Genomic DNA, 17,799 nt, shown 5'->3' with positions numbered 1-17,799 from the left:
TTATTAATAATATGAAATTACACTCGATCGATAAGTTATCTGTAATTCATGTACACACCTAAATAATACATTAAACGCTGCGACAGATTTGAAAAGGCCCGTCTTACCAATCTACTCAAATCTCGATTTAAACTTAAGCTGGCTGGATATTGTTCTATGATTGGTCTAAATAAAAAATAAAACAACCAATCACAGCCCTGAATGACCTGAATCCATTCGTGAGATTAAATTGACTACTTAAACCAGCCTAAATGTTGCATTTCTATGAACAAATTAAATGCTTTTCTATGGTGAGGTGTAAGTACGGTATTGGATGCGTAATACTTTCTCATTATTGACGATTAATTAATGTTGATTTTCGAAACTTAGAAATCCGGTAATCACTTTCAATTCAATCACCCATTAGGTAATTTAAATAATTCTGCAATTTTCATATCAACAAATAATGAATTAATTACTTATAATATAACAGGTTTCAGCCTCTTAGGCGCCAGTCTATTAGGTAATAATGTATTATTGCGATAGTACACTTCTTACAGTATTGTACTAAGAAAATAAACGCTTTTTGTTCTTTATGTTCAATTAATAAATGCTCTAGCTGGCTAGTTTTAGTAATCTGTAAAACTAGTCTTCCATATGTTGTATTCAGAAAGATTGCAATCAGCACGATAAGTTGCCATCTGAACGTTTGAATGGAACAGAAAAGTAAGTTACATATTAAAATACTTTTATCTTACACGTACGGTAATAAGAATCGTTCTCTTTAAACCTGAATATAATTGACCAAACCTGGGTTCGGCCCTGTCTAAACAATTATGGGTGACAACAATTCGTGTTCTTATTTCAATCGCACTAGTGGCTATTATAAAGTATCTATCAGTAATGTTTAGTAAAGAACCCGATCCAGTAACATTCGGCCGGCAACCGCGGGCGGAGTAGGTTCATCCATTTCTTAGTTAAGCCTGTATAATAAAATAAAATAATTAGGGATATAGACAAATAAATAAATAAAACATGCATAAAGTTATCAAGGATGTGAGTGTGAGGAGAAAAGCAGTAAGTTTTTTGAGCAATACAAACAAACGGTTTTCCACGAAAACTGATGTGGTGTCTTCGGCTGATGTCGTGATTATTGGTAAGTTTTGTTTTATTATTTTGAAAAGTATTTAAGATTTTAATTCTATAAAAATTGTTCAAAGCATTTGGTACCTTATTAATGTATGTTTTATTCACTTTTTCCCGTAGGCGGTGGTATAGCAGGATGTAATACGTTGTATCAACTTTCAAAAAGAGGCGTCAACGCAGTTCTCTTAGAAAGGGCCAAGCTAACAAGTGGGACTACATGGCATACTGCTGGTGAGTTCATATCTTTTCCTTTGCATGTTTTTTCATACACAACTGAGTGAGTTGTACTGTCACTTCCCTTAGAAAATATAAATTAATTTTTAATCTATAAATTTTTATATTAGATATTTATTATACGTGTTTAAATGTACGAGAATACAATGTCATTATTGATGCAAACTCTGTTCGTCTATGTTATCGGGGCAAGTAAGTTCAATAGACGTAAAGTGGTCAATTGATAGATTGACGCCAATTTAAGGGCTTCCCCAAACAATGTTTGTATGTTCTAAAGCATGGCATTCACTCGTTGTTACGATGTTTTGTAGTTTACAAAGAGCCCTAATACTTGATAGTATTTTTCACTGAAAGTTTTTACCACTGAAATACCTCAATGGAAGTGAAATTTACTGGGAAACTGAAAAAGGCCTCGGGTTAAATATACCTAACGATATTCGAATTTTATGCAGCTTTCTATTTGTTAAAAATATTAATCTACTCTGGGTACCTCTCACAAACATATCAATCAATCAATATCTTTGAACACACAAACGAAAAACAAAAGAAGAATAAATTATTAGTTCTTCATAATATTTTACTCTTGAAGGAGTAATGATAAAACAATAGTGCTACGTCGTATATTATTGTTTTATGGTTAAAATAATACTTTTATAGGTCTGGTGTGGTCTTTAAGACCATGCGACTTAGAAGTGAGACTGCTTAAAGACTCGAGGAATATCTACAGCAATTTGGCTAATGAATGCGAAGACTATGCTGGATGGATAAATAATGGAGGCATGTTTATATCACGGAGCAAGGTAATTAATAAAATTGTACAGTTTTAGTGCAAAATTATATTCTGTTTTATTACTTCTGTATCAACAGAAGAGTAATAAAAAAGCTTTAACAAAAGTTTTTATCTATTGCGACCGAGTTCAAATGGATATTCGCAGTTGTCTTTTTATTGTCTTTAGTTGCTGCACTGCTGTGTAACCTATTTCGTTTTAATGAATGTACTCACTATATTTTTATTGCAAAATCGCACCTATTCCCACTACACAGTATACATAGCTATATGAGCCTTTATTGACTGTATGTATTACACTCTTCTCTCTATACTAGGTCCGAACTCAAGAATACATGCGCCTGCACACGTTGGGCAAAGCCATGGGAATCCCGAGTCAAATCCTGAGCCCTGAAGAAGCTCAGAAGATATTCCCGCTCCTAGATCCATCGGTTTTCCAAATGGCCCTGTACGCTACCGAGGATGGCACTATCGACCCCGCTATGGCGTGTAATGCGCTAGTCAAAGTAGCGACGAAAAATGGCGGCAAAGTGAGTATACCTACTCTTATGTTATTGAAATATAATCGGGACGACATTGAAGTTGTAAAAAGGCACTGGTTATAAGATAACGACCTATAAGAAACGAAGATGTTTGGACACGCCCATATGTCACGTGATAATGAAAATTGTAATATCTCAGGAACCACTGGTCCTATTTGGAAAATATTTTTGTAAGATAGCCCATTTATCGAGGAAGGCTTTATTAGGCTTTATAAAATAGCCCGACAGCCAATAGGGGCGGAGCAGTAAAGAAAAATGTTGCAAAAACGGGAAGTTCACGCGTACGATGTCGCGGGCACATCTATCATATTATGACTAGGCGCAGACCACCGATTTTTAGTTGACCGATAGTTGTGCCCGATTTTAAATTGTATGAAGAATCGGCCAATTCGAATCGGTGTAATGTGCGCACTTCCTTAATGCCCATACTGATCAACTGCCCGACTAAACTATCGGCCGACGAAAAATCATGTTTCATTGAAATCTACAGGTCTACGAAGATTGTCCAGTATTGGACATCCATTACACTCACAACATCCTCGGGAATAAGGAAGTGACTGGTGTTCACACTGATAGAGGATTTATTAGGACTAAATGCGTGGTCAATTGTGGAGGTTTGTAAGTCCGATATAATAATAATAATGCTCATGTCAACGACTCAAGTCTGATTAGCTGATTTTTAATTAAAACAAATGATAAGGCTGCGTTTCCACCAGATGATGATGATGAGATATGGGCGAGGATAGAATTGCTTCATTTACCTCGCCTCGGTAAATCAAGCGATTCTATACTCAACATCAAATAAACCGCACCTTCCGCGACGCGAACTTTAACGATTTTCTTCTGACACAATCATGGTGCCCCAACAATATTGGTGTTATTTGAAAGCCCAATAAATATCCTTAAAGAAAAACACATTTAATTTCTTAATAAATGATTAACATATACCATAAATGTGACTTGAAAAAATACCTCACTTTGGGCTCACCTATGGGATCAATTAGACCAATTTTTATGGTTATAAAACCAAATAATGATCTCACGTGTCCTCTTTAACAGATGGATAGCGATTAATCCCAACTTAACAGTTTTATAGCCATAAAATTTGGCTCTAGCGTAACTACCTATTTTTTGAAGAAGTGACTCTGGACCCTTCTAAAGACACATTTTTGGGGTAAAAACCTTTCCTTTAATGAAATGAAGGTTAGAACTAGGCTTTCAAATGGTACCAATATTGGTGGGAAGTGGGGAAGCATACGTTTGAAAATGCTTGTCGCAGGAGGTGCGATTTATTTGATGTCGAGTGTATTTGGTTCTTTACAAACACATCCCTCGCTACGCATCCTCGCATATCTCTGGTGGAAACGCAGCCTGATAGGGTTCATTTCATACAAAATGCGTTACAAATGGCCCATATAATATACCCGAGGACTTAAATCTGACATTTTTAGATTGTAAATTTTTCTCTTTTTTAATATTTGTTGCCGTTTAATATAGCGTGTGTTTCATTATTATTTTTAAATCTTTGTTACCGTTTTTAGGTGCGTGGGGTCCCAGAGTCGCGAGATTCGCTGGAGTGCCTGCCCTTCCCTTAATACCTTTCAAGCATGCATACGTTGTTTCTGAGGCGATTCCTGAGATTCGTGGTTGCCCCAATATTAGAGACCACGACGTCGATTTATACTTGAAGTTGCAAGGAGAGACTTGCAGCATCGGTGGATATGAGAGCAACCCGATTATGTTGGACCAGGTAAGAACTTATTATGATGCACTTTTTCTGATGTAAGCTTCGGTAATAATAGCCATTTGTAAGGCTGTGGTATTGTAAAGTCCATCCTAGACTGCATCTCACTTAACACCAGGTGCGATTGCGGTCAAATACCTGCATAAAAAAACTTTCTTCAATAAACCAAAATCAAAAATATCTTTATTTGCCTGGACTAATTGAGTACTTTTGTCGTGAAAGAGTAAATCCATCCACCCGACTTTAACATTTATAATGTGAATTTGATAATAAAGCCACAATTTTATTTACTCTCTTAAATCAGTCTTAATTTGAACAATAGTAGGTAATCGACACGTATTGTTTATCATATTCATGATTTTAAACCAGTTATAACCACATTTACTAGTAAACTGCTTTATCACATATTTATCTAATAATTTGGCTTGAGTTAAACTCTATGCCTGTGGTAACTAGTAAAAGAGATCATCTTCCGGGTTAGGATATGCGCTATTATAAAATCTTATCGACGATTTTAGATGATAAATGTATGGGCTTATCGCGTAAAATCGATTAAATGGCGCGATAAAAGATTGTTTTATCGATTACCTGTTATTAAACAATTATATTCTTCTACCAAGGTACCAGACAACCTCCAATTCCATTTATACGACCTAGACTGGGACGTATTTGGGGTCCATATGAACAGTGCCACGACGCTGTGTCCCAAACTTGGCACGGTTGGCATCAAGAGCACCGTATGCGGGCCTGAATCGTTCACGCCTGACCACAAGCCTTTATTGGGGGAAGACCCTAATGTCTTTGGTAAGTACAAAAATGACTTGACTTATTCGACATAAGGTCCTATGTCTCCTAGATGGGGCAGAGGGCGTTCAAAGCAATCCTCCATCGCGTTCGGCCTTGAGCTTCGCGTTAGATCTCGCTCCAAGTCTTGCCGATTTTCTTCGCCTCGTCTCATCTACTACTGCTCAGTAGAAAAATGAACCCATCTAAAATAGATCACAGCAACTTAGTTTAAAGCGTAGCGTGAATTGCCTAGATTGCCTTCAGGTCAAAGTGAGATTTTCAAATAGCACACAAAGGTATACTAGCTTTATAATAGCTCTCGTTTATATTTTAAACTGTGCTCATATCTCTGAAGTGACACGACGCCCAATAATAGAATCGGTCAGATTAGGTTTCTGTAATATGGCTGAAAAATATTTCTTTAATCATAACTATAAGAAACTAACTCAATTCCTCTTTCATTTATAACATGAAACATTATTGACTTTCTCTTATTTCAAATTATTTCTAAAGAGTAAATGTAAATTATTTCTAAAGAGTAATACATCAGATTCGTTCGTTCGTTTCAGCCAAATGACGTCCACTGCTGGACAAAGGCCTCCCCCTATCAGATCATTACTAGTAATATCCTTGTTTTTACTATACACACACAAGCTATACCTACGCAACTTAATAAATAAACAAGCCTGATGCAAGAAGATCCGTTGCTTTATAGATGTAAACAATCTCATTGTAGTATTATTATTTATTATTATTCTCAGCATTAACAAAATATCGGTGTAATGACAATCTCTAATTATACTACATTGATTACACGCTATCTTTACCATTCAGTTACTGTTTGTAAATAATAGTCTTTTTATCGTCATTAAAATTATAATTACAACTGTATTTTTTCTATTTCAGGTCTGTACCACAATTGCGGATATAACTCGGCCGGTATGATGTTTTCTGCGGGCTGCGGTATACAAATGGCGGAGTGGATAATCACTGGAAGGTGAATGACTTTTAATCTCCTAGGTATTGTGTCAACGACGCACCTCAGTCGTATTAAGGCGGCGGTTCGCGCTGCGACAGAGACAAAAGACCGAGACAAAAAACCACGACCGATACGGTAGACAGAGACCTAAGTCAAGTAACAGTCGCAGTCTCCCGTCTTATGCCCGTTTTCACTATCAATTCCTAATTTTTAAGTGACCCCTATGAAAACAAAAATCCTGTTATGTGATACCATAGGGGTCACTTAAAAATTAGGGATTGATGGTGACCTTTAAGAATCAGCGTAAAGAATTCAGTGGGTCCAATGGAGTTCCTTGCGCTGCTTTTTCTCAACAGTGGTAGGAATAAAGTAACACTGGGACGTATAAAAGGCTTTTTAAAAGCTTATTTACAGAAAATAAATGTCTTATAGGACCTAAAGTCTTCCCTTGTATAAGGTGTTGGGTCACTAACCCAATATAAATATTCTAGGTCAAATTAGTCGCTAACTGCCGCTTCAAAGGTTATCTGCTGAACCTAATTGTCCGCAATGACGTATGCAGCACTGTTATATTATCTGAAGCTCTATTTATGAAGATAACGCTATTTATTTGTTTTGACAGGTCAATTAAGTTAATTATATTTTTTACGCTAAAAGAATATTAATCACCTACGTCAATACTATCACAAAACATGGTAGGTATCAAATGTTATACAAACTACAAGTACACAAGTTTTAGAGCACAGTATACCTACCCATGTTACCTGTGATGAATTCGCTAGCATGATACTATATTTTTTTATTGCAAAACAGCCTCTATTACAACCACACAAGACTCCTAACAAACCAATTTGTCCGTAGGCCGAGTTACAACATGTTCACATTCGATATTCGCCGTTTCACTCCCGGGCAGATGTCCCGCGCTCATTGGATGCGTGAGAGCAGTCACGAAGCTTACGTGCGGAACTACAATATTGTGTTCCCTCATGATGAACCGCTGGCGGGAAGAGATGCCAGTCATGACGCATTGCATCAGGAACTGGTGGATGATGGAGCGGTTATGCAAGCCAGGGCGGGATGGGAGAGACCCGCTTTCTTTATTCCCGGAGAAAAGGTTGGTGCTTGAACCTTGCAATGCCACTAAATTAGAGCTTAGATACCAGAACCGCTGGCCGGAAGAGACGCCAGTCGTAACGTACCTCTTCAGGAGTTGGTGGATGATGGAGCTGTTATGCAGGCGAAAGTAGGTTGGGAGAGACCTGCCTTCTTTATTCCTGGAGATACATTTGTGAATGACTTTGTGCTTAGTTTACATATTACCAGAACCGCTGGAGGGAAGAAACGCCAGTCATGACGTTCTGCATCAGGAGTTGGTGGATAATGGAGTGGTTATGCAGGCTAGGGCCGGGTGGGAGAGACCCGCCTTCTTTATTCCCGGGGAAAAGGTTGGTGATTAACCTTTGCAATGCCATTAGTGCGTGCATATTACCAGAACCGCTGGCGGGAAGACACGTTATTATTGATGTCAGTTATTCGTTATGCGTGGCACTGCACAAAATGGGCGGTACCCATCAATAGAGTACGTTCATTTTCGCGGAGAAAAATACGAAAATTTTCGTCCTATTTTATAAAAGGTCGTCCACACACAAGGTGGACCGGCGACCTCATAAAGGCCATAAAGGAAGGCGTTGGATGCAGGCCGCTACCAACCGCGCGATATGGAAATCATTGGGGGAGGCCTATGTTCAGCAGTGGACGTCCTATGGCTGAAAATGTTGATGATGATGATGATGAGAATAATTTTTGTTTATCATTATTTGAACTTGAAACTGCGTAAATAGCTCTGAAAATGATATCAAGCATACTTGGTTTACATACTTTCTTCAGTTCAACACAGTTCAAAGGTTAAATGATCACTATAAACAGACCGGGGATTATTATTGGATGTCAATACTCTTTGCTAAAACACTTTATCAGAGTTTATCTTATTATTATGTTTAATTATCTGTTTACTTGGGTAATGATGGTGCAAGTTTGTAATCAACAGATTTAAACAATATGCCACACGCCCACTGTGCTATGATTATGATGTTTTATGTGAAAGTTATACGCAGTCTAGCAGCTTCAATTCATTTTCAACTGTCAACTCTCACTAGGCCCATTACTTTACGTATTTTTTATTATTATAATCCGTTTAATTTTATAAATTATAGCCTATGTTAATATTATTCAAATAATGTTCAAAAGATAGGAGAACAAAATCCGTTCTGTCCGTCTTTCCTTATAAGATTGCACGATTGTAATATCAATTTAAAATATTTTTCAGATACGAGTGCAGCAATACGACTGGGGCGGCACCCACGACTACCCTCGGAACATCGACCAGCGCTACGAGGAAATACTCAAGGGAGACCACACTTTCGACTTTTCCAAACATCATGATCTCGTGAGTAATGACTGTCTTCAGGAAAATTTAATTAGTCGCGTTTTACATTCTTATAGTGAAAAAAAAAACTTTAGACTATATTATTGGTATAATAATTATATTGCCACGTAAACTGCCTACTACATACTTACTTATTATTTCTTGGCTCTGGAATAATAATGCTATCGTATACCCGCACAAAAGCTTTCAGTCCAGCCCAATATTATGCGTCAGTTTAACACAGTCACAGAAAACTGTCCCGCACGAAAGTGGCGCCGCCATCCAAGTTACCAGAAACCTAGATGTCTCATAATTTTAGTCATAATCAAAACTAAAAATATAACACAGATTGGGGCAGAAGCTTTGGCGTGCAGAAACGCAGCTGCGTTGTTCAACATGTCGTACTACGGGAAATTCTACCTAACTGGACCTGACGCGCAACGAACGGCGAATTTGGCATTCACTGCGGATTTGTCGAAAAACGAAAACAGGTATGAATAAGATCTAGATTATTTGACATGTGGCGACATCGACGATACGCCACTACAAACTGTGTACCAACAGATGGCGCTGTAACTACTACACTATGGCACACTCCGCCGCTCATACAAACCTGCATCGCGGTGACGGAGTTTTATATCCTGCCAAGTATATATATGTTACGGTAAATGTGATAAATGTGAAAATTATGAATAATCGCCGGTTATTATGAATAATTACCTCGTGATTTGGTAAATGTGATTAAATTAAGATCATTTATGTGTGTATAAACTAAATAGGCGGCTTAGGGGTGGCCCAAGGGCCACCCCCGCCGCACCTTAACCTATTTTTCACTTTAAATCAAAACAATGTGTTATAGGCATTATGGCAAAGTAATGTTATGCAAAAAACATTCCAAACTCATTTTGCCAAATTATATTAATATATGATATCAAAACGTTCAAAATGTGAGGCTGTACATGAGCGCTGTACACGAGCCGGTGATCTCTTTTATGGTATTTGTTAGTATTAAGGTTACATTATGAAAAAATCACTGATAAATGTTATTAATTTATCACTTTTACCAAGCCTGTCGGTAATTATTCATAATAACCGGCGATTATTCATAATTTTCAATTTATCACATTAACCGTAACATATAGACAAACCAAGATGTTGTAAAATTGGACCTTGGTCCCCGAGCACAACACCCGCTCGGAAGGAAGCACTAACATCTAGCTTCCTTATTGTGGATGAACATCATATCCCACAGACATAAGTCTCTTAGCAAACTTACGATCTCTCTTTTCCCACTTCCTGAATAGAGAGAGATAGACTAATAAATTTCTTTGACATTTATCTTGTTTTAATCATGATGGATTGTTGATGGGTCATGTTAACCCCTCCTAAGCTTTTGAGCTTGTCTAAGGAGTGGGCTAACCACAATAGTCCAGCGGACGATGGGAATCGAACAATTTGAATGTAAAACATATTCAATAATAAGGCGAAAAAAACTAAATTATGATAAATACTTACAGGGTAGTATACTCCCTCTTGCTGAATGATAAAGGAGGAGTGGAGGCCGACGTCACCGTTAGTATTTTGGATGGAGAGAGTCACAGTGGTCAGCTACACGAACCTATTTTTAAGGTATGCAAAATACGACATTTTCTCAAGTACTAGCAAAAATATTACCTTATTTAAATTATAATAATTGTCTGCCTGTGTCTATTCTATCTACTATTGGTTTGTATTATATTGCTTGTACCCAATATGTTACTTTTGGTGTATTTTAGGGGCGTGGTTACTACGTGGTGACAAGTGGTTTCAACGCGAACCACACGCTTGCTCACTTGCGCAGGATCATCCAAACTTACAAACTGAGGGCTAACATCACTGACGTCACTAAACAACTGTGTATTCTCAGCGTACAGGGACCAGACAGGTATGTGTTGGATCTACATAAAGTTATTTTTGGTAAATACGTACCATTATTCAAGCGGCTTTATTTTCGCTTCAAAAAGTAATACATGTAGTGGATAATTTGCTGTCTTAATTATTCTTGGCTTGATTTAAAACGGTATTACAACATACAGATTTATGGCTTCGTCGTAACGATAAAATATAAAAAGGCTTATATTGAAATAAATAAGGCAACTGTTATATCTTCTTCCTCGGTCCCTCACTGATGAGGATCGTGACCTCAAAGCTTACACAAAATACAAAGCTTGTTAAGATTCTAGATTTGCCTAGATGGCGCTGTATAAAACTGTCGATGGAGTTTTTATTTATTTATATTTTATCTTATCTTAAACCATTTGTACTTGCAGCCAACGCATCCTCCAGCGGTACACTGACGCTGGACTATCTAACGACGCGTTCCCTGCGTACACTCACCGCTCGATTCGCGTGACAAAAGCGCCTAACACCGACAACAAATCGTATACGTGTCGTGCGCTGCGCGTAGGCTGGTCGGGCGAACTCGGCTGGGAACTCCACGTGCCGTCGTCGCATGCTATACAAGTGTACAAGGCACTGAGTCGCGCTAAGGGTCTGAGAAATGCTGGGTGGAGGGCGCTGACCTCTCTTAGTGGGGAAAAGGGTACGTAAAATGCGATAAATCTTTGCATAAGTCATATTCAGTGGCTCTTGCCAAATGCAGGGGCCTGTATTACCACTAGCTGAATCCCCGATAATCTAACTTATATGTTTGTTCAACTACAACCTTTACTTTGATGGGTTGGTCGGTACGTCCTAGATGCTTTCCATCAGATACAAATTATCTTTGAGAATCATCATCATCATTCACTACGTCCACTACTGAACATAGGCCTCCCCCAATGATTTCCACATCGCCCGGTTGGTAGCGGCCTGCGTTCAGCGCTTTCCTGCTACCTTTATGAGAACAGCGATTTACCTTGTGGTGGGTGTCCCACGCTGCGAGTTATTTTAGGATGTTCGAAAGACTACGTGACACTGACACATTAGTTAACACGTCGTTTCCCATTCCAGGATATCACTTATGGAATGCTGATTTGAGAACCGACGACAACCCAGTGGAAGCCAACCTAGGATTTGCCTGTAGGAAAGACGGCGAATACATTGGAAACGAACACGTCACCAAGGCCCGAGCAAATGGAGTCATGAAGAAATATGCATTTTTCACACTAGAAGATAAAGTAAGATTTTGTTACACTTAGGACGAAACACAACAAGCTCTGTGTTGTTTTATAATGTTAGGTTTAATTCAATATTCCTTATTTTTCATTACAGGTGGCGATATTTGGACAAGAAGCAATATACAGAAATGGAGAACCAGTTGGATACCTAAGAAGAGGCGATTACGGTTACTATCTAGATAAACCCATAGGCATCGGATATGTCACCAACAAAGATCACGAAGTCACAAAGAACTTTTTAACTGACGGAAATTATGAAATCGAAGTTATGGGCAAAAAATACAAGGCTTCCCTTCACTTAAAATCACCGTTTGATCCCACTGGACAGAGAATACTTGGAAACTATGGAGATAGGGGGATGGATGAAAATACGTATGAGCCACACGCGGGCCAAAATGAAAGAGCCGGTGGTAGTGAATAAAAATTTAAATAAAGCTTAGACCCTTTTTATGTTTTACTGTTTATAGATAAGTTATAGGTGTAATAATAAAGTTGTATTTAATATTAATTGCGTTTTAATTCAGCGTAACGCAGTTTGGACTGTGGGTCTAGACATAGTGCACAATAAATTATAATCACAAACCAGCCGAAAAATGGTCGAGGTCGAAAGTAGGTCGAAAGGGTTTTTTGTATGGAGTTTTATCAGACGCATTCGATTTTCGATTCGATCAAAAAGTGCAACTTGTCTAGGGGGGCTGGCGTTTCACCGTCATCACCGTGATAAAAGTTTTTTTTTTCTAGGACACATACAGACATAATCCTGTGGTTAAGACAAAGTTATAAAAAGAAGCACCAGCTATAGCTGGGGGTGGGTGGGTGGTGACAGGGGTGATTTTGTTATGTATCCAAATAGGAGCGACTCAATCAATAACAATCGATTTCGTAAAGAAAACATTTTTTTTTCATGTTTAATTATTTTTATCCGCAGTGCGCGGTTTTAAAATTGGCTCACGTGGATAATTTGCTTCGTTCTTAGAAAAATAAGTACACACAGTAGGCCAGGCACAATCACACAATGCAAAACAACATAGACTGTTGGAACAAAAACTTGAGTCAAATACCTACTTATATCTATCTCGCTCTCTGCGGCCCTACCTCTCTTTTTAGTGTGAACTGTAGTATTGCTATCTTCTGATTTAAATCTCCTTGTAAATTCTTCGAAATAGCCAATTCACTAACCAAATCAGAAGTTAAACAAATAAATAATTAATATTTGAAACTAAGATTACCTAGTTAAATAAAAAATCACAAAATTGTTGGCGAATCAGGGAATTACAATCCCAATTCCTGGGTAATCGGTACCATGTGGCAACATCGGCCCAATCCGGCCCATCATGGCGGTTGTTTACTATTTTGTTTATTAAGCAGTTAATTTCGTTTGAGATTGTTTACAGGAAATAATCATTGTTTTATCACAAGAATTGGTGCAAAATTTTGTAGTGCGTGGTTGCGGTAGTACGTGGTGTCCTGGAAGTGACATAAGATTCCACGCGTAAGTGTTTATTTCGTGATTTCCGACATTGGATCATTGTAAACATTTTTCACATTTTTTACAGTAATTTCTTCCTAAAACGTTTTACCAGTAATTACACTTATCATTTTTAATGATACCTATGTCAAGAAATAAAGATTTTACATTGGTTTCATTGAATTTGAGCAATTTTATATTTTTTGTTTATTTAGAAAGAGCGAGTCTGCCCACAGAGAGCGAGATAGTGATACTTAGTTTGTGCTTCAAGTAGGTATTCGGAGTGTGGCCTCCATTTTTATCTGTAGCTTCATGGATTAGAGGTAGTGGCAGTGACAGGTAGACTGACGTTAAATGTCATAACAAAAATATAACCTCACTTGCTGCACAAAATACGATTGTTTTCAGGATATAAATAATAATTTTGGGCTAATTTGTTAATTAACATGTCTGTTACATTGCACACAGATGTGGGAGACATAAAAGTTGAATTATTTTGTGAGCAGTGTCCAAAGGCATGTGAAAACTTCCTTGCATTGTGTGCCAGTGATTACTACAATGGTTGTTTATTTCATAGAAATATTAAGGTAACAATATTTTATAAATATAGTTATTTATAACATTACAATAGCTGGAATATGTAACTTATATTTTTTAATATAATTTTAGGGGTTTATAGTACAAACAGGAGATCCTACAGGAACCGGCAAAGGAGGCACCTCAATTTGGGGGAAAAAATTTGAAGACGAGTTCAAGGAAGAGTTGAAGGTATTCTACTTTTGTTCAGATATTTAATTTAATATCATACAAAATAGGTTGTCAAAGAACTCCCCCTCTGCCACTACTACAATGTATTTTATTCATTTTTAGTATTTAACTATTCATTAATTCTATAAAGTACACACACATAACTCTTTTCTAAGTATACAGGTGTGGTCACACCCACTTGAAGTGTTGTGTAAATGCATTATTTTATATTTTCAGCACAATGCCCGGGGAACATTGAGTATGGCGAACAATGGGCCCAACACGAATGGTAGTCAATTCTTTTTCACCTATGGTGAACAGCCTCATTTGGATCTCAAGTATACAGTTTTTGGAAGGTAATATATGTTGATCTATCAATATTAATTTTATTGACAATAAATAATTACAACTCTTATTAAATTGTAACTTTTATTCCAGGATAATAGATGGTTTTGAAGCTCTGGACGATTTAGAGAAAATGCCAGTGAATCCAAAAACATTTCGACCACTCACAGAAGCAAAAATCACATCAGTTACTGTTCATGCTAATCCGATGGCTGGATAATTGAGTAAATAACAATATAAATATATTATTTTTTATAAACATACGAGTACCTATTTATTATTTTACCTTTTAGAATTATTACATTACCTACAGAACAATTAATATAATTTATCAGTAGACTAGAAATAAAACAACAAATTAGACAAAAATTAGAACTTTATTGAATAATTTTCATCAAATAAATGTCAACAAGAATGGTGGCTATAAGACATGTTTTATTTTAAAAATAAAACCTGTCCTACAGTAAAATTTTACTTGCTTATTGATAATCCCACAAGATAATAAGTTTAATACATCAAAAACATGATTTTTTTAACAAAAATTTTGTAACATTTCATGTAAATAAACATCATTAATAATTTTGAGGTGTATTATTAACTTCTAAAATTATTTGAGTATTTTAATTAATGTAAACTTTACAAAATTAAGACTCTTAAATTAGAATCATTATTATTCTTACAATAACCACTTACATGTTAAAATAGTTTGTGCATTGCCTTGGAAATTATGAACTTATGTTTTTACTAACTTACTTAATTTATGCCTACTTAAATTCTTACAAGTAAGTCAAGTAAATTCTTACAGATCACCTAATTATTACTAACCTTTGGACAATAATGAAATTTTTTTGCATGGCAGTTAAGATAGGTGGGTAGAAATATCCACATTTTAGAAAAATATAAGTTACATATTATTATGGGCCATGAAGAATTAATTAACTAAGCTACAGCTATAATGAGATAATTAGAGATTATCTTTTTATACTAAGCCTGTAAGTACATTAGGAGGAACAAACTAAAAATATTACTAACAATCATTCAATGCCTTGCTGTCTCAAGTCCCAATGTCATAAAAATTGTCATCCAATTGGAAGTCAGGTTCATCTTCTTTCTTCATTTCAGTCTCTGAACTCTTATCGTCAAAATTATCAGTAAAATGAGATTTAATGTGAGCAACTAAGTCTGCTTTCTTCTCAAAAGTCGCTCCACATTCAATACATGGCATATTTACAACCAAACATTCATGTGTTTGTTCATGTTTATCCAATTTATCTTTTCTAGTAAACTTTTTATCACATTGACTACATGAGAAAGGTTTCATTCCAGTATGTAAAGCTGCATGACGATCAAGCTCTCTCTTTCGAGGAAACTTTTTGAAGCATATCTTACATTGAAACACTCTGGATCCAATATGAGCTATTGAAACATGAGTTTTGTATGCATCTAATGAGGAAAACCTCTTAGGACATTGATGACATTTTATGTTTTTAGGCCTATTTTTATTGGCTAGTGCCTTGGGTTTGGGCGGTGAACTCTGAATTTGTTTCCCAGATGTTGATGGGTTTTTTACTTGATTCACAAAACTACTTTCCCCAGAAATGTGATCAGGAACTCTTGGTAAATCATAATCGGCATGAGACCCATCAGGGTTGAGGGTGGGTGAAGTCATCAAGTTGCTAAAAGGATTAACATTAACAACCATGTCATTTCCATGATCATTTTCAAATTCATTCTTGCGCCTAGGTTTGGCAGGTGCATGGCGTACTTCATGTTTCAGTAACTTATCTCGTCTTCCAAATGTCAATGGACACTTTCGACACGCAAAGGGCTTCATACCAGAATGCACTAGTACATGCCGTTGTAGATCGCCTTTAGCAACAAAGCTTCTAGGGCACAAGGGGCAAACATGGGGCTTGTGGCCAGCATGAATTCGCAAGTGTTTGCTTAAATTGGTATTACGTGAAAAGCTTTTTAAGCAGTATTGACATTGATAAGGCCTTATTCCAGTGTGGACAATAGAATGCTTCCTTAAATCTGAGCGGCGCCCAAAACATTTATCACATTCTGGGCAGTGATAAGGTTTGTCATTACCATGTACTTGTTTAGTATGCTGAATATATTGACTACGTTCAGCAAAAACTAAACTACATTCCACACATTTATATGGGAGGTTGGGGTCGTGATAGCTCTGCTCGTGTTCTTTACATTTCTCTTGTGAAACAAAGGCCTGGTCACAATACTCACACATAAATACAGCTTTGAAGAAAGACTCGGACATTGGCTCTCCTTCTGGTGTATTGTCCCTTTCTGTCACTTCATTATTCTCAGGTTCCGGTGCTTCAGATTCTTCTGAAGAATCATAGTCAAGGCTCGGATCAACCACCATCACAACACTGTCTTCAACAATGTAATCCTCAGGTTTTGGTTTTGTAGAATCTTGTGAGTTTGTGTAGTTATATGCACTTACTTCAGATGAATTAGAATTATCTAACTCATTAGTTCTAGTTGTGATTTGCCTTAGTCTGGTCTCATTCTGTATACATTGCAGTTTGAACTTGCAACATTTGTCAAGCTTGAACAAACATTTGTAGCATATTCTGCCAGGTAATCCATCATTGGGGTCCATCTGTAGACAAAGAAATAACAAGTTTGTACAAGTGACATAACTACATCGTTTCCACCTTACGTAAAATTGTACGAGGAATACCAACCTGCAGTTCAAAACATTCCGCGATTTTGGAGGTTAAAGCAACATTTGCCTCATCATCAGGCGCAGCGCCGAAAATTGAAACGGTGAACGTGCTCTTGCTAAGACATAGACGGCAGAGCGTATGGAAATTGGCAATTATATAGGAATCTTCCATTTTGTTTAGAAATCACAGTAATTAACCATTCATATTAACTAGAAATCCAATTCGTTGACAGGAATTTCGCTGTGGACTAGATTGTTTGAATTTCGAACTCCAGTTTGCGAATGCAAGTTGATAAAAATGGGCTCGGAGGCTACGGCCGACTGCGCGACTACGCAATCTTCGATCCGAAGGTACAACAACTGGGGCGATGTCCGTCAGGGCTGCGCTAGCGGAATGTCCCGCTGCCGCCGTCTGCCTCGTCATCGAGTACACGTGGAACATGTAAAACTATCTTCCATTGGACAATTAACTCTTTCGTTAATTAATACATAACATAACACCACTTTTCCTCAAAGACACGTAAAAATTCAAATTTGAATTAAAAATTGCTCCAAAACCGCGCTCCTTCCGCAGAAAAAGTTGATTTGTTTTCTTTGTTCTTTCTAAAATTTAAACGTCATTCAATAAAATGTTATGATTGGTCGGGCTTTCTATTTTTTTAACATCTTTCTTAAGAGGCCAATCACAATGAAGTAAGAAGTTTAAACAAATATTTTTTTACCAATGAGAACATACTGCAACAGAAAAAGCTGCCAGTAAAAAATAA

The 17,799-nt window shown here is 37.0% G+C and overlaps 3 protein-coding genes across 3 annotated transcripts; 2 read left to right on the top strand and 1 right to left on the bottom strand.

The window, feature by feature from the left end:
• Window positions 1–885: 885 nt before the first annotated feature.
• LOC135081086 (sarcosine dehydrogenase, mitochondrial) lies at window positions 886–12,288 on the top strand. The gene is made up of 16 exons (XM_063975817.1): window positions 886–1,135; window positions 1,246–1,356; window positions 2,017–2,159; window positions 2,464–2,676; window positions 3,179–3,302; window positions 4,230–4,438; window positions 5,053–5,236; window positions 6,125–6,215; window positions 7,059–7,311; window positions 8,524–8,643; window positions 8,971–9,113; window positions 10,140–10,251; window positions 10,398–10,546; window positions 10,932–11,203; window positions 11,614–11,780; window positions 11,875–12,288. The coding sequence occupies exons 1-16, from the start codon at window positions 1,015–1,017 to the stop codon at window positions 12,199–12,201; spliced, it is 2,739 nt and encodes a 912-aa protein (XP_063831887.1). The 5' UTR covers window positions 886–1,014; the 3' UTR covers window positions 12,202–12,288.
• A 1,299-nt stretch (window positions 12,289–13,587) lies between these two features.
• On the top strand, window positions 13,588–14,603 carry LOC135081079 (peptidyl-prolyl cis-trans isomerase-like 3). Its single transcript, XM_063975806.1, has 4 exons — window positions 13,588–13,835; window positions 13,918–14,016; window positions 14,233–14,351; window positions 14,434–14,603. The coding sequence occupies exons 1-4, from the start codon at window positions 13,695–13,697 to the stop codon at window positions 14,558–14,560; spliced, it is 486 nt and encodes a 161-aa protein (XP_063831876.1). The 5' UTR covers window positions 13,588–13,694; the 3' UTR covers window positions 14,561–14,603.
• A 95-nt stretch (window positions 14,604–14,698) lies between these two features.
• LOC135081071 (zinc finger protein 543-like) lies at window positions 14,699–17,636 on the bottom strand. Its single transcript, XM_063975795.1, has 2 exons — window positions 17,052–17,636; window positions 14,699–16,966 (listed from the first exon to the last, which is right to left on the bottom strand). The coding sequence occupies exons 1-2, from the start codon at window positions 17,202–17,204 to the stop codon at window positions 15,395–15,397; spliced, it is 1,725 nt and encodes a 574-aa protein (XP_063831865.1). The 5' UTR covers window positions 17,205–17,636; the 3' UTR covers window positions 14,699–15,394.
• Window positions 17,637–17,799: the final 163 nt, after the last annotated feature.

The sequence above is a fragment of the Ostrinia nubilalis genome, chromosome 2 (assembly GCF_963855985.1).
Source record: "Ostrinia nubilalis chromosome 2, ilOstNubi1.1, whole genome shotgun sequence".
Classification (NCBI taxonomy): Eukaryota; Metazoa; Arthropoda; class Insecta; order Lepidoptera; family Crambidae; genus Ostrinia; species Ostrinia nubilalis.
This window is presented reverse-complemented; position numbering and strand designations above follow the sequence as displayed.

Excerpts from the sequence above, each read along its gene's own strand:
- LOC135081079 (XM_063975806.1), top strand. The coding sequence starts at position 13,695 with ATGTCTGTTACATTGCACACAGATGTGGGAGACATAAAAGTTGAATTA. Across the intron at positions 13,836-13,917 it reads TATTTCATAGAAATATTAAG|GGGTTTATAGTACAAACAGG; the intron begins GTAACAATATTT and ends ATATAATTTTAG. Across the intron at positions 14,017-14,232 it reads AGTTCAAGGAAGAGTTGAAG|CACAATGCCCGGGGAACATT; the intron begins GTATTCTACTTT and ends TTATATTTTCAG.
- LOC135081086 (XM_063975817.1), top strand. The coding sequence starts at position 1,015 with ATGCATAAAGTTATCAAGGATGTGAGTGTGAGGAGAAAAGCAGTAAGT. Across the intron at positions 2,160-2,463 it reads TGTTTATATCACGGAGCAAG|GTCCGAACTCAAGAATACAT; the intron begins GTAATTAATAAA and ends TCTCTATACTAG. Across the intron at positions 5,237-6,124 it reads GGAAGACCCTAATGTCTTTG|GTCTGTACCACAATTGCGGA; the intron begins GTAAGTACAAAA and ends TTTCTATTTCAG.
- LOC135081071 (XM_063975795.1), bottom strand. The coding sequence starts at position 17,204 with ATGGAAGATTCCTATATAATTGCCAATTTCCATACGCTCTGCCGTCTA. Across the intron at positions 16,967-17,051 it reads CGGAATGTTTTGAACTGCAG|ATGGACCCCAATGATGGATT; the intron begins GTTGGTATTCCT and ends CTTTGTCTACAG.